The 15745-nt window shown below is 33.3% G+C and overlaps 3 protein-coding genes across 5 annotated transcripts; 2 read left to right on the top strand and 1 right to left on the bottom strand.

The window, feature by feature from the left end:
• Nucleotides 1-60: 60 nt before the first annotated feature.
• LOC106672242 (general transcription factor IIF subunit 2-like) lies at nt 61-9369 on the bottom strand. 2 transcript variants are annotated; one of them, XM_014403517.1, is made up of 5 exons: nt 9277-9369; nt 1465-1687; nt 990-1079; nt 662-930; nt 61-602 (listed from the first exon to the last, which is right to left on the bottom strand). In XM_014403517.1, exons 1-5 carry the CDS (start codon nt 9352-9354, stop codon nt 468-470), a joined length of 795 nt encoding a protein of 264 aa, XP_014259003.1. In that variant the 5' UTR covers nt 9355-9369; the 3' UTR covers nt 61-467. The 2 variants fall into 2 exon arrangements, with proteins under 2 accessions (XP_014259003.1, XP_014259004.1); XM_014403518.2 differs by lacking the exon at nt 9277-9369 and adding an exon at nt 7955-8123.
• On the top strand, nt 3487-6230 carry LOC106672245 (uncharacterized protein CG4449). 2 transcript variants are annotated; one of them, XM_014403520.2, is made up of 2 exons: nt 3487-3600; nt 5396-6230. In XM_014403520.2, the coding sequence occupies exon 2, from the start codon at nt 5409-5411 to the stop codon at nt 5949-5951; it is 543 nt and encodes a 180-aa protein (XP_014259006.1). In that variant the 5' UTR covers nt 3487-3600; nt 5396-5408; the 3' UTR covers nt 5952-6230. The 2 variants fall into 2 exon arrangements, with proteins under 2 accessions (XP_014259006.1, XP_014259007.1); XM_014403521.2 differs by lacking the exon at nt 3487-3600 and adding an exon at nt 5057-5320.
• Nucleotides 8298-12958, top strand: LOC106672241 (probable ATP-dependent RNA helicase ddx42). Its single transcript, XM_014403516.2, has 7 exons — nt 8298-8508; nt 11558-11699; nt 11758-11800; nt 11858-11950; nt 12091-12146; nt 12205-12429; nt 12485-12958. The coding sequence occupies exons 1-7, from the start codon at nt 8466-8468 to the stop codon at nt 12675-12677; spliced, it is 795 nt and encodes a 264-aa protein (XP_014259002.1). The 5' UTR covers nt 8298-8465; the 3' UTR covers nt 12678-12958.
• Nucleotides 12959-15745: the final 2787 nt, after the last annotated feature.

Here is a 15745-nt window from a genome sequence, read left to right as displayed (position 1 = left end):
CATTCACCCTGTAGCGACTTCTTGTGATGTTTCAATTCACAGGTTAAAAAAACTCAAGACTCGCAACAAAACAATTTCATTTAATTCCATAAACGATCAAAAGTTTGTTCTCGAAACTAATCTAAAACTGGTTATATATTTGAACAGTCAGGTTTGTCTAATTTTTCGACTAAATTCGATGTTTCATTACTGTTTAAATAAATTCGGCATTGCATTATATAAAATATTCATTTTATAAAAAATAAAATATATAATTGATTATCGTACCATTTGTCTCTCACATTTCCAACTCACCAATCCACGCGGACAACAAACAGTATAAATAATTTTCAATTAATTACAAAAAATATAATTAAGACTTACAACTAAATTAAAGCTCGTGGATTAAAACGGAAGTATTGGGACAATGCTCCCGAAAGGAAAAATTAAAAATTCTGAATCGGTGGGAAAAGCCAAATTTGGAGAATTTAAGTCTCTTGGCTGGTCGAAGGCTCGTCTTGCTCTTTGTAGTGGCGGTACTCGGGCTTCAGCTCCCACATGTTCTTATGGGGGTTTTTCAAATTGTAGTTACACACCTCTTTAAGGATTTCCTTGAGGTAGACCTAAAACAGACGAGGGGATTAAGCGAAGTTGTCAATTAAAAGCCAAAGGAAAAACTTACAACTGGCTGACGTGTCTTGGTGACCAAATCTTTGATGTTGTAGTACTGGTGTTTCTCGAAGGCTGCGAATATCATCTCGAGCACGACTTCCTTGTCGTCCCGGGCTTTCTTGCCCTCGGCCTTCTTCCTCTCCTCGTACTCGATGTTATGCTTGTGGTCAGAGACGGGCTTGAAATTGTGCACAATCCTGTCCAGCTGCTTGATCTGCCTCATCGGTTGAGAGGCTTTCCTTATAGATTCAAGCTTTAACTTCATGTAGCAGTTGTCAGCTGAGAAAAACAAACCTTTAACGTGGAAAAGATATTTCAAAAAGTTCATCGTGGCATACCGTAAGGTCGACATTCCAGTTTTTGCACGATCTTTCCTTCGAAGCACAGCTTCTCTGTCTCTGGGACGATGGCCTCGGGATCGGTTGGAGCTGTTCATTTAGAAAACAATCAAAACCAGCAAATCTTGTCTTTTCCTGGTATTATAATTTTTATTTAATAATACCGAAAAACTAGAATTACAAAATACAAGCTAAAAAAGAAGGAATACTATTATTTTAAATTCGCAAGATAGTGCTGGCCTCCAAGCAGTAGGTATCCACAGAATTGAGAGTACTTGCTAAACAGTTTTATTATTAACTCTCAATTATGTTATACGCTCTTTTTTTTTAATTCATCGACAAGTTAAGTTATTATGCTATTTACAAGAGCTCGTGCAAGGACTGTAGAAACAGGTATTCTGAGCAAAATAGCTTGTACGAGGTGAGACAGATTTATTTGAAGGAACAAAAATAGCGTAATAAATAAAATAATTACGAGTGTAATGTGAGAAGACGCCAAGAGTCTGCCTGGAAACGACGGACACGTCGAGCCTGTGCTCCTTCGGTATGTGCTCGCTCCCAGGTTCCTCGAGTAGGATGGACTCGGCGAGGGTGAGCGATACCTGGGCCTTCTGGCCCGCCGGCTTGGTGATTTTCAGCTTGCCAACTTCGTTGCAGCCTGGAGCTTTCTCCCATCTCTTCGCTATGTACTTCGGTACCTGGCAACAAGAATTTATGTGAAGGAGGCCGAAGATGTAAGTCGGTCAATTAAGCAGTTTCCGATTTAAACCCTCTTGAGCTGTGATAATTTCCACTCGAAACTATCTCTCCACCCTAACCCTCTAGCTCAAACTCTTTCCTTAACGTCCAACCCTTCTAATCCTGCACCATTGTGTAGTTGGGAATGGCCTGTAGTGGCTCATATTGGAAATGGTGTTCGCAGTACATAGGTGACGTGTACACATACTGGTCCAACATTGGTCGTCCAATGTTTGTTGTTTCAAATCAGTCAATATTCAAATGTCAATAACATGTAAAAATCAATCAACACCCTAGCCAAACACAAAGTTGCAGCAGTCATTTACTCTACTTTGATATCCATCATGGCACAGGAAAAATAAGCAACTGTAGGCTGGCAATCGTGAGCCAAGGGTTGGACATCTCCTGGCCCAGTATGCATATGGCCTATGGCCAATGGCCAGCATGGGCATGGTGCCCATCTTGGTGACCAAGGTATTGGCCTGTCAAGGCCCATAGTTCAGAGGGGCAATCAAATCCAACACTGAAGCCCAAACAAACGAGATTTTTTTTAAAGACAGTACTTTTTGAAGGGCATAATTAACAGGACTGGGCACTGTTTGTTATCTAGGTCTTTGCTGAAACCAATAAATAGAGAGACTTCTGTACTTAGTTTTGGTTTGACCGATATGTTAAACATATTTGCAATACGTTGCTTGGCTAGTAATCAACCAAGTGAACAGACAAGTCAAAACATATTTTTATAATTGACAATATATGACAATGCAGATTTAAATAAATAAAAATGTCAACAATTAAAATATCTTTAATTTTTTTTAAATAAATAGTTTAATGACCTATGAAAATTGTAAATAATAGGTAAAAAGCTATAGAAAACTCCGATCAATATTGGATTTGTGCATAATCTGCACTCTTGATCACATCGCGACGGGTATTTTTTTCCACCGACGGGTTTGAAAATCTTGTGTTTTCTTATTATTTTCGTTTTTCTGCCGTTCACGTTTAAGTTGAAAGAATACCGGAGTGAATTTGAAGGTGTTTTACCAAGTTAGTAGTATTACCACTCGTGTTCAGGATCTTGGAGCATTGCTTACACTTAGCCGAATTTTATTTTTTATTTTTGTTACTAAATTATCTACTATTATTCTAGGCGAGTAAAATGCAAACACAACTTTTCTTTTTTGTGGCGACATAATGTTTCATGAAATAATTTGGATTTCGGATTAACTTCATTGAGAAAACGACGAAATCAACTCACAAGTGCGCAATAGGAAATTGACCAATATATAGATAATAAATAGAACAATATCGGTTAAAAACTTAGATTTTTGTAGTCCTGGTTTAGAGGACTAGTAGCGGGCAGGGGAAAATTTCGTAATCATACGAAAAATTAATTATTAAACAATTATATTTCACAATTTTTTTACGAGGGTTCGCAACAGCAGAGGACATAATTATAAACCCTCAAGGTGCCGGTGTTTTTGGAAAAAAAAAATCGTTACCGATACGTCGGGTTCGAATAAGGGCCGCTGGATTCGAACTCGGGACCTTTAACTTACTGTGATTAGCGCCGTGTCAACACCCAAACCGTTGCGGCCACCGATGCCCCTTCCCCAATTTATTAGATTTTTTTTTAAATAACTGACTTTTTATTTTGAGAATTTGAATTCAATACCGAATATTTAAAAGCGATACTCAAAATTATCGGTAAAAAGTAACGATACAAGTATCGGTCACAGCAAAGTATCGATACTTCGATAGTATCGTATCGTTAGTGTGTCCCTATTTGTTTACATATTCCAAACACAAAGGGTTCGTCAGTTGAAGGCCAAAATCGAGAAAATAAAAACATACAACAGCAATAAACAAACAGGTCATTATTTAATATCGTTTATAGTCACAATCACAATCTCATTTTATTTAGCTTTAGTTGCCGATTTCATTGATCTGCCAATCTGAGAAAACAAACGAGCAATAGGTCCAATCAACAAGAGTAACTAACTCTGATATACATATTCTTAAAAACAATTTTGTCCAAAGTAACCTAAAGTGTATAAATAACAGTAGTAAGTCAATGAGGATGTTAACATCCATGCTACTTTACTTCATAGTAAACCTTTAACTCACACCGCACATTTAAGATTAAAAAGTTGTTCGCAAACTAAAACAACTGTACACAATAAAAGCCCATAATTTCTATCAAAAAAAATCTGGACAGAAGACTCAGAAACTTCCTTATGTGCTCATGGACATGTCAGATTTGGTGGCATGTCAACTATATTTACTGTATTTATATTGAATTCTAAAACTTTACTGTTCTTGCATGAGGATAATATATTTAATGCCCTCGTCAAGTTGCAGTGTTGCTGAATTGTCCCAAGTTTGTTATATACATTCAAAGGCACACAAAAATTCATCACGCATTATTTCCTCGATGCCTAGGAGGCTGTCTGCAAGGCCAAAGGAGATAATACGCATTACAAAGAGCAAAATTAGATAATAAATTATTAGTTAAATTTTAATCCACCACTACATGATTTTCCAGTGTTTTCAAATCATCATAATTAAATCATTTTCATTATAACTCACGAATTTCTTGTTTAATTGGGTGTACATTAAAATAAGAATGTCATAATATAGTTATAATAAAAATACATATAGTTTGAAATAAACAATAAAATGTGATGTGTTTTCTCTCTTTTTGTCTTTGAGTGTATTTAAACTGCACAAGGTCTGTCAATTAAAGGTAGAAATCGTGATGCTCAGAATAACATTTTACAACAATAATTATAAAATTATAAGATATTTAAGATTAAAGCAATGTCGACTGGATAAAACAGCTGCACACAATAAAGACCCCAAGGGACTTAAAAACTTGCTGATGGGCTCAGGAACAATGGACCGATATTAAACAATTAAGTACCAGAATCTTGTTACATGCTCCTAGACAATTGTAACAGTTGGCATGCAACTTTTAATTTTTAAGTTACAATAGTCATATCAGACTTTCATACAAATAAATACATCCACTCTCATGATACATTTAACGGAAAAATATATATGACTATGTACAATAGAAAGCAACATGTTTCCTCCAAAAATCAGATCAGTATACCCAGAAACTGACTGTTGTGCTGACTGTTGCAGAACAATGAGCATTTGGAATCCGGTAGAACTTTGAGTTTTAATGATATTGCTATAATAACCAGACAGATTTAACACATTACCCCAGAAATTTTCCATTAAAAACGCAATACTGTCTTATTTGATAATTTGTAAAAATAAATCAAAACTAATAAACATGTAGAAAGTCACCTGGCTTAATTTGTTGTTTTTTCCAAAATAAAAAATAAAATGAGCCTTATTGAGTAAATTGACTTGTAAAGTTAAATACTACTGCTAAACAATTCAACCAAAAAAAGATAATCAAACAACTCTAACAATTTAATGTTTCTTAAATTATTAAGATTTAACATAGAGTGATGAACTAACCTGTAATCTGGTCATTACTGATCATTCTGCTCTGCTTATCCTTGCTGTTGCCAATAGACAATGAGGAGACATTAATATTACAATAAACAACCAGACTGCGGGTACAACCTTACAAACTTATATTAGAAATGTAATTTTTGTCTTTTAAAATAATTTTTTGTAAATTATTTTTACAGGTCAATATTCTTTATGGAAGCAATAGAGCTGAGTTCTGATGATGATGAGATCGTTGAGACTCTAAGGGTGTTATGGAACGAACCAATGAAAATCCACTGGTTTGACATCGGTAGGAAAGAGCCACTACAGAAGGTGTTCAAATTGCTCGCCAAGGAGTACCAACTCAATCCGGAGGAGGTTCTCCTTGTCAGAAATGGCACAGAGATCTATCCTAGCGACTCCATCCACTCTCTGAATATAAGCGTACTTGATGAAATCGTTGCACTCAAGAACAATGCCAAAGATTTTCTCACCGAGCTGACAACGCCTGGCGGTCGTAGCGGTCGTAAGATCAAGATTAAAGTTCAAGAGAAGGATGTTAGAAAGCCTCTTGTCTTCTACCTGTGCAAAGACCAATCCGTTCACCTCCTCATCAGGGCTTGTGCCAAACAGCTTAAACTACCCGAAGACAAAATCAGTATAAAATTCGACGGGGACGTTCTCATGCATTCAGACACCCTTAATAGTTTAGACATTGACAATGAAGTAGTTATGGACCTTTTTATAAATAAGTGAATTTTTTTTTTGCGTGCGCGAGTTATTTTGTTAATATATTTTTTGTTTCTAATTTTATACCAAAAATTCATTCATTTTCACTTATCAAAACAAAACTTATACTTCTTACCAACTGGGTATGATTAAAACTATTTGGACATATTAAAGTGGAATTACAATTAATTTTTTAAAAATTTTATATTTAAATGTTTAGAATGTTCAGTCCTGTACATATTTCATACTGAACACTTATATTGTCATTTAGCAGGCAAAAGAAATAGAACAATTTTCAATAATAAACATTCTTAATAGAGAAACCCCTGGTCTTTTAATTGTATTTGCTGATAGATAAATTGCAAGAAAGATTCTAGCATGCAGACTGCATGAATACAAATACATTATAATTCATTATAAAGTGGTATTCACTTTCTTGTGTAATCAAGAATATTTTCTGCAAAAGAAAAATTTATTTTTTCCATCCAAGATTGAAGTTCGTAATGAAACAAATAAATTCTGGAGTACCACATTATGTTGTTCTGTAGTTGCATTTTGACACCATCATCAGTGAGATTTCTTCGTGGGGAGTGCAGAGAGATAAGCCTTTAGTTTGATTGTTTCTAATCATTTTGGTCTGCCTTGTATGAGTGTTCTAATTCTGTCAGACTTGTTTTACCTTTTCGCAGCTTTTAGTCCTGTGGATGAATTTTTACCGGACCAAACAAGCAAAAATACTCGGAACAAACTACAGATTCATCGCCTTGGAGACCTTGAGAAGAAATCTCACAATTTTGAGACAGTAGTATAAAGGCTTTTACCATTCCAACTAAAGAGAAGGATGTACATACATCGGTCATAAATTTGAATGTGTAAGTTGTAAAACCGTAGGTATAGAGCAACTAAGTAACAAATTGTAATATTTCCTCCAGTGGGGCGTGGTGATCCTACCGATCATATATGTCTGCTTTTCTTTGCAATGTAGATCAGCCAATTTTGCCATATTAAGCGTGTCTCAACATGCTAGGCGCGTCTGTGAACTCATGCTGAACCGGCATTGGGTTCATCTTCACTCCTATTTCTTGAACTACTCAAGACTCAATGCCGGTTCGCATGAAATACCACTATGTTGTTATACCTGAAGTAACTTTAGTCATCTCTACTGCATACAGAAAACTTTACAACAAAATGGCTGACCATTCAATTTTCCTTCTGTGACATGTGTTGTGTAGAGAAGAAGAACAAGATTCAATGCTTATCAATTCTATGTAGTGTTAAATTGCAAAATTTTCCTATTCAATCGAATTACAGAACTTATATTTCAATGTTTTTTAAACTTTTTTTTTATTATTATAAAAAGGAAATCAACCGCTTTGGGTCATTTTCTACCTTAAAAGCTTTCAAGCTGGGTGGTGAGTGGGCCACAGCCCAGGGCCCTGGCAGTATCACGCGCCCTGGATACCCTTTCACAACCACCACCCAAACCGCACCCCAAGACACCTCCCAACATTGAGTAAAATACAGATTATTGCATAAAATGAATATTCTTTTGTATTAAATGATTATATCATTTTATCTTCATATTTCAGAAATTAGTTTAGTTTTTTAAGGAAAGTTAGTAGTTTGTCTATTTGACCGGAGTCATCACCAAGCAAGTCTTTGATGTTGGTTGGAATTTCCAGCCGATGTCTTTCTCCTTCATATTTTTTGCAATTTGTCAAAATGTGTTTAACTATTATTCTTTCTGTACAAACATCACAAAGCGGAGTGTCTTTTTTTTGCCATGATTTTTATACTTTAAATCTAAGTACTGACAAATCAGCCTTATAAAACTTCACATAGAAATTAAGAAGGCCTTGTCATTTTCGGTAATAATTGTTTTAATCGAGATATCACGTTAGTAATGTATCATGTTACCAATTCAGTCAATTAATTAACTTTTAAGAAGAAAAGAGAAAAATTTCTTTACTGATATTTTTGGACTGATAACGAAACAGGGCATAAACAGATTTTTGTTAGTAATTAGATACCTTGACAAGCCAGACGCCTCTGTTGGCGTTTGACACTTCCAGATCCCTGTCGATCGGCGCGGAATTGACTGACATTTTCCAGTAAATTTTCACTTCGTTCTAGAAGAAAAGTGAAAAAGCGGGAGATAAGGCTCTGAAAGAATTGTTTACCAAACAAATCTTATAAACAATAACCTTCCTTTCTTAAAACCCGAGAAGTGTTAAAAACAAAGGTTTTTATTACAAGGTGTATTTTATTAAACAATATATTTTTTTAAATATTTCAATTGAGATTTTTTTTATTTAAAGGTTTTATTTTTGTTAATTTCTTTCCTGTTTATAAAAAGCGACGTCGCCCCTGGTGGGAGGCCTGTAAGCCTTTGAGGGCGGAACGCGGAACTCTCGAGTTCTTTTTTCTCGCATCGCTCACCGGTGACAGAGGGGAAAGGAACTGCCTGGGATAATTTTCCCGATTATATTCCGGAAAACTTGTTTTTCGCTTTTCCGTTGTGTACCACCGGGAGACGAGGACATGAGAGGACACGACAGCTTCGAAAACGAGGGCCTCTCGTTGGGTGAGCGCTCACCGTCTTTTCTTCCTTTCTTTTGAAAACCGGAGGCGTCCACCGACATTCCGAATTTTTTTTTTTACAATTTTCATCAGTCCCACAATAAATTGCAAACACGGTGCTATTTAAAAAGAAAAAAGTTATTTCACACCTTCATTTATTGTTCTATTTGCCCATTGTTAATTAAAACACGGATTTGTTTTTGTTTCTAATCCTCATTTGATGGCTCACCTAATCTCTTAAGTGACAACAAAGTCGGAATTATATACCGAAAAATTAATAATAAACAAATCTTTTTTCTTTCTTTCTACCACCACACTTTTGCCCTAAGACTCGATCATATATTTAAAAACACCGGTGATTTTAATTTCGGGGATTTTCACCGTTTAAAAACTAATCGGACAGTTTGATTATGCGCCCTTTGATCATGAACGTTCCTGTGTTTGTCAGTTGTATATTTCCAGACCGTCTTGGGCCTTTTCTCGCCGGTTTTTGCCCACCGATACGAATAAACAATAAATAACAATAAAATAATAATGGATATTATAAATAATCAATCATCAGAATGGTATAAATTCCCTGTTTTAAACACTGTAAGCCGATAAACAAAAAGTAATTTATTAAAATTTTTGTTTTAAAACGATAAAAACGATTTTAATTTAATAATCTGCTGACTTCGAACTTATCTGTCTTAATTAATTATTAGTAAAGACTAACAATGGAAGGCATTTTACTCTAGTCCTAATAAAAAAATGATTCAAAACATGCACCTACTTGTCTGTGGTAGTTTAATTCAAGGTCCTTTGAAAGTTTGAACTTTCTAAAATGTGAGCGACTAAAAATGGAAGACATTTTCTCTTCTTACCAGTTTCTTTTATCAATTTATTTCTGTTAACTATTTTACTATATTATTAATAGAACTATACACCTGTTGTCGGTCGTGGGTTAATATTGTGTCCTTGTGCCGATTCTTCCTTTGATCGGCCTAACACTACATGTGACTGACTGACAGTCAAAATTGTTTTCCCCCATGCTCTTATCAGTTAATTTGTGTTAAACAGTTTACCCCATTGCTAGTAGAAAATAATTCAAAATATAAAGTCTGTCATAGTTTAATAATGTATCTTTTAAACCTCCCTTCGATCGGCCTTACACTAAATTAAACTGATTAACAATGGAAGTTATTTCATTCCTTTGCCATGGCTCTTATCAATTTACTTCTGTTAAATGTTTTACTTTGCTATTAATAGAAAATGATTCAGAACATAACCCTATTGTCTGTTAGTTTAATTTTTTTTTTTAATTGAACTTTCCTGAACCAGCCTAATGCTAAATGTGGCAGACTAAAAATGGAAGACAATTTTCCCCTTGCCGATGTTGTTATCAGTTTATTTCAGTTAAATAGTTTACTCTGTTACTGTTAGAAAATAATTCAAAATAAACACTTATTGTCTGGTGCTTGTAATATTGTGTCGTTAAAACCTTACTGTGATCAGCCTAATGCTCAAGTGATGAACAATGAGAGCTTTTCCCCTCGCTCTTATCAATTTATTTCTGTTAAATAGTTTACTCTGTTCTAATAGAAAATTATGCAAAAGTTCCATTGAATTTTCCTGTAATATTGGCCTGGTAAATGGTAAATGCGATAATATTAATAATAATGGTAAATGCGACCGACTAAAAATGAAAGACATTTTTCTCCTTTTTGTTGTTCTTATCAATTTATTCTTGCGAAATATTTTACTCAACAATTATTATTCAGAAATCGTGAGATGCGGTTTGATTTCTGAATAATAATCGATTAACAGTCACTAATCACCACACATTTTACTCAACTCTTAAATTGATTTATAAATTTGATGTAAAATGCGGTTGAGATGAAAAGTTAGTGTCACAAGCGGGACTCGAACATCACGACTTCTGGCTATCTAGCCGAGTCTTGATACTTTGGTCAACTAGGGCCCACTAAAACATATGGATCTAGTCTTAAAGTTGAATTTAGTGCTCTTTTCTGTAATCAACTCAATGTTAGTACTCACAGCCTACTTTTGCTAGTTTTGTCCTCTGATATATATATAAAAATAAGTAACTGAACAATTATCAAAATGCATCCAATGTATAAATTCTACTTTTTTACCAGCCTTGGGTTCATCTACACTCATATTTTTTGATGTTACACAAATTTGTTTTGACTTTGCACCATCTTCGGTGGGAAAGTTAACATCAAAACCTGTGAGCGTAGACAGACCCAGTAAGTAACTATACATCAATGAAAACTCGTGTTCATTGAGTCAGACCCAACACCCGCCATCAATTTCTACTTTTTATCATCAATCCCGCTTTTAACTAGTGTCAATAAATACAATCAATAATCAACAGTTAATTTTTAGAATTTTGTTCAGTTAGTTGTTGGCCATGATGACTTATAACTGAAATATATCTAGGCATTTATCAGTGCCCACTAATAGTAATCGCTACTGATTAACAATAGAAAACTTTCTTATCCTTACAGTTTCTTTTGTTAATTTATTCTTATTAAACATTTGGTTATGTTGTTAATATAAAATAACCAAAACCTTTTATACTTCCTAGTATAAGTATATTGTAATAATAATATAAATATTTATTGATTAGTAATTTTATTTAAAGTGTGGTTGAGATGAAAAGATGAGTGTCATGACCTCGATTGATTCGCAAACCCACAATCTTTAACTCAATACGCCGCTGATCTAACCACTGAGCTATCGTCGCAATTAAACGTCTCAGACTAAAATATTTTATAGATATGTTTACAGTTTTTGAGCACATGTCTATTTTCATGTGAATTATTAAATGCTAATTAAAAAGAGAAAAAAAAAGTTTTCTATATTTTACTTGTATAGTGATCAAATAATACCATTCATATAACCACAAGTGTGATGTAGATCAAGAAATAGAGAAAAATAGAAATAACTTTCTAACCATATTTGGTGTAGACATTTTACTTGTATAAAGATAGGTCTCAACAAGTTGTATAACAAGAAAGATGTTTATTTAACTCAAATTTTATGAATAGGTGAAATCATAAACCAGCAGAAGCTCGATAAATCCCATAACCAGAAACACATGAATGGGGGGAGATCGTTTAGACAGCAGAAAAATTACTATTCTAACTCAAATTACAGCTACTCGAACCATCCGTACTCTCGGTTTCCAAGGTATCTATTAAACACAACCAACACCCATTGAACCATTAAAATATATTTTTAATTCCAGGAATAACAATTATGATAGCTGCGAGGGCAATTATTGCTACAGGGTAAGAAAACACCGCCTGTTTTGTACATTTAAAATAACAGTGTAACCAATGTTTCAGGGCTGTCACAATTGCCTGAACTACCAACATAATTACAGCTGTCAGCATAACCACATGTGTAATACAAATTTGTGTGGAGGGCATTTCCAAAATGTAAGTCAGTCAGGTGCAACTTAACAATAAATATTTTTTGCTTTTTGCTATTATTAAAATAAAATTTGGTTTTTAACCATTATTTCTACTTGTTTAATGTCTATATTAGTGCATAGTTTTAATTTATAAACATTTTTCAGGCAAAGAAAATGTTGAATTCAGGAAGCAATTTCTATTATAACACAGGGAACAGAGGGTAAATAATGAAGAAACAAATTTGTGAAACAACTGGTAAATAAATATTTTTACATTAGGCTTAGCAACTATTGGAACTTTGTCACCCAGGGTGGAAATCTAAAGAGGGCGCAATCGTGTGAAAGTATAGCTACAAACAGATCGTTCATGTCGGGAAGGAGCATGAGGTCGAACGCTTCGGTCAGGTCAAACTGGAGCCAAGGCTCTAAGCGGTTATCATTTTCGGGGCATTCATTCCACTCGAACAACAGCCGTAGGAGGAGATACTATTTCTGGAAGAACAAGTATTGCTAAATTATAGTAATTTTTTTTCCTTCTTAAAATTGTCACTTTTCACAGGCGGTGTCCCCTTAACAAAACGATTCATGAACAAATCAAAATCGTTCAGGAAAAGTTTGCCAAAATGTCAGAGGCATCACCTTTGCTCAGGTTGAACTGCGACCCGCCCAACTGCAAGCCTATTTCATTTGCGACTTCGATTACGATGAACAAACGTTTCGAGGAGTACTACAATAAAATTGATAAAGAGTAGCTTTATTTTATCATGTGTTTAATTAAATTAATTAAATAGTTCAATTTTCTATATAATTTAGTTACTGAAAGTTAAAATTCAATTATTACTTTAATCAATAATTAAATAATGTGATTTTATCGAATATTTTATTATAAAAACAAATAAATTCTCATTTATTTCAATTCTGTATACAATATTACTTCATTAAATTGTACACGAGTCTATATTTTTCCCATCGGGCAAATATGTAATTCAATATTCTTAGTTTCATGTAAAAATATAGTTTTTTTATTTGTTTATTATTATTATTATTTTTTTAATTTAATATAAACATTCCTATATTTAGAAGGAATTAGTTTAAATAAATGTAGATAAAGAGCAACTTGAGTTTTGTTGTTTTTTTGTTTATAAAAAGTTACTGAGGTATTTTTTGCTTTATATTTTTTAATATTGTTCTAATAAATTTAACTTTGTTTTATGTTTTAACCTTCATGAACTGTTATTCAATTCGATTTTGCTATATTTTCTGCAGCCAGTAAAATATTTATTCTGAACTGCAGTAGTCTCGTTATACGCACTTTCCTCATCCGTGGTCCCCCTCCCTTGTAAACTTCTAGAGGAGATAACCACAGAAGAGGATAAACTAGAAGAAAAACAGGATTAGGCAATAAAAAAGATGTTGAGAAATCTTTCGATTCGCTCAAAAGTTGAAAAACAAAATCATAGAATATGATTTGACAATGGAATGAAGCATCAATGTAAAACGACTCCTAACTCAAGCAATGGATCCTCTCGAACAAAATTTCCAGCAATTGAAAAACCAGACAAAGCAGTCCTGTAAGAACATTCTTTAAGAAAGCTAAAAGAGCAAACTTTGCCAATTCATCACTGTCTACTTCTACCTGTGGAATTTAATGTATCTTTTTTAACCTAATAATTTTTTCTCATTTGTTTCAGAAGTGCACACCTGTTGATATATGTATATACATATTGTTTTACTGCATGGAATAAACTTGGTGTTACTGTGCATTGTATTTTAGATATAAAAAAAAACAAATATGTGTACATAACAGTCATAAATAGGCACACAAGATACAGAAAATGGTATGCAGGTAGGAGAAAATGCTTCAAAGTCAATATGCAAGATCATAAAACCATAAAAAAGTAATATTTCATTTTTACATTACTGATTTGATAGATAGATTAAAATGCTAAAATATTTTGTGATTTAAGGGTTTTGTAAAGAAAAACCAAAAGTTTAACAATTTGGTGTTCTCTTCATTTAATTTGTAAGTACTTAATTTAATTTTTAAGTAAATTAGATAATTATAAGTAATGGTAAGTATAAAAATTTATTACTAATTTTCTGTATTTTTTAAATTTAAATAATTAAGTTTTACAAGAAGGCAAAAATATCATTTGAACCCTATTGCAATTCATTGAAATGGTACAAAAAAATTGCCTTTCACCTCTTCCAGAAGCTACTTATGAATAGCTTCTTGTTCATTAGTTATTCCCAATTAGACAAGAAGAAGATAAATGACTTCAGACTGATAATAGTCCCTGGTGTTTAGAGAATACGATTTAGTGATCTTCCGCTTGACCACGAAATTAGTGAATTTAAAGAATTAATATGAAGTACACTTCACTAAAGCTCTCCGTGGCCATTTCAATTGTCGTCGAGAATCCAAACCGATTACACGACATTTGAAAAATGGCAAAAAGGAGGGAAAACTCATAAGGTGGGGTTGAGATAGGAAGTTGATGTCCGAGTGGATCGAGGTCACGATAGCTCAAGTGGTAGAGCAGCGGCGTATCTAGCCGAAGATTGTGGGTTCGAATCCCGCTCGTGCCATTAGCTTTTTTCATCTCAACTAAAAACCTTAATTAATTGTAATGATTTAATTGGTCAAGCGGACCACAAAATTAGTGAATTTAAATAAACTACCCTCAAATGAGAAGGCAAATTAGTTAAGTTAGATATTTTTTATTAGCCATTATTTAAAAAAATGAAAACATTTGTTGCTGAGTGTTTGAAATATTTTCTTATTAAAAAAAAGACATTGCTTTCTCTCGAGACTCCTTATCAAAGTTTCTATTGATACTTTTAAATACTTTACCAGTTTAAACAGAAATTCACAGTTTGGAACAAGTGTCAATTGAAAGGCAGATATGCAAAGAAAACCAGAACTTGTAACGAGTGCTATTTTAGAGTAAACGAATACACAAAAAGGTTTATTGTTCTAAGTCATTTATATACATTTTTAGGAGTTTTCAATTGCGCTTGTTCAAAAGTGATAGCGCTAATCTTTATAACACTCCTTACAGAGAGCAAAGTTCAACTTTCAAAGTACAGATCTTTTTTTAAGCTTATTTAAACATTTGTTTCAGCATTGTTATTTTTGAAGTGTTCATATAAAAACAAAAATTTATTTTGTTATCCTAATAAAATTATAAGTAAAAATTAGTTTTGATTATCGAGAAAAATTAAGCGCTAATGATTTGTTTCAAGTATATTTCAAATATCACTTCTTTATTTGACTTAATGTTTTATTTTTCACTTTTATGGTGATTAAAAGATTTTTATACAAATAATATTCTGCCTCATCAAATAAACAAATCAAGCGTTAGAAGAAAAAAATCTTGCTTTAGTAAACTGATATTGTTGAGTTATTGGGGAATTTGGACAATGAAAATACTTTCCAGTAGGATTGTTTGAGGAATGAATTACTGATGAAAAGGGATCTCAGAAATCAGACAGGATTTAGAGCACTCAAACCTAAATCTTTTCCCATTTAAATATAAGGAAGGTGAATTATCCATGAATAATCTGGATGTAAAAACAATTTCAGTTTTTACTGCCAAGTTTTTAATCTATTTTAAGATCCATAATTAGATTTAAAAAATCTTAAATATGTCTACAAATTGGCATAGTTAATTATGAAATTGTTTTTTCATCCAGACCAAGATTATTAGTAAGTAAAAAAAGTGGTCTATACATCTTAACACTTAAAGGTGAATTGTGTTATACTTATATACCAATCTGGTGGACCAAAGATGAACAAAAACAAGCTACCCGAACACTA

The sequence above is a fragment of the Cimex lectularius genome, unplaced genomic scaffold (genome assembly GCF_000648675.2).
Source record: "Cimex lectularius strain Harlan isolate CLEC.00 unplaced genomic scaffold, Clec_2.1 scaffold17, whole genome shotgun sequence".
NCBI lineage: Eukaryota > Metazoa > Arthropoda > Insecta > Hemiptera > Cimicidae > Cimex > Cimex lectularius.
The sequence above is the reverse complement of the archived record's forward strand: the minus strand, read 5'-3'. Positions and strand labels throughout refer to the sequence as shown.

Coding starts and splice junctions, on each gene's coding strand:
- LOC106672245 (XM_014403520.2), top strand. CDS start 5,409: ATGGAAGCAATAGAGCTGAGTTCTGATGATGATGAGATCGTTGAGACT.
- LOC106672241 (XM_014403516.2), top strand. CDS start 8,466: ATGAGAGGACACGACAGCTTCGAAAACGAGGGCCTCTCGTTGG. Junction 11,700..11,757: donor CCGTACTCTCGGTTTCCAAG/GTATCTATTAAA, acceptor TTTTAATTCCAG/GAATAACAATTATGATAGCT. Junction 12,430..12,484: donor TACTATTTCTGGAAGAACAA/GTATTGCTAAAT, acceptor CACTTTTCACAG/GCGGTGTCCCCTTAACAAAA.
- LOC106672242 (XM_014403517.1), bottom strand. CDS start 9,354: ATGTCTTCCATTTTTAGTCGCTCACATTTTAGAAAGTTCAAACTTTCA. Junction 1,080..1,464: donor CGTCTTCTCACATTACACTC/GTAATTATTTTA, acceptor CTAAATGAACAG/CTCCAACCGATCCCGAGGCC. Junction 603..661: donor CCAAGACACGTCAGCCAGTT/GTAAGTTTTTCC, acceptor CGTCTGTTTTAG/GTCTACCTCAAGGAAATCCT.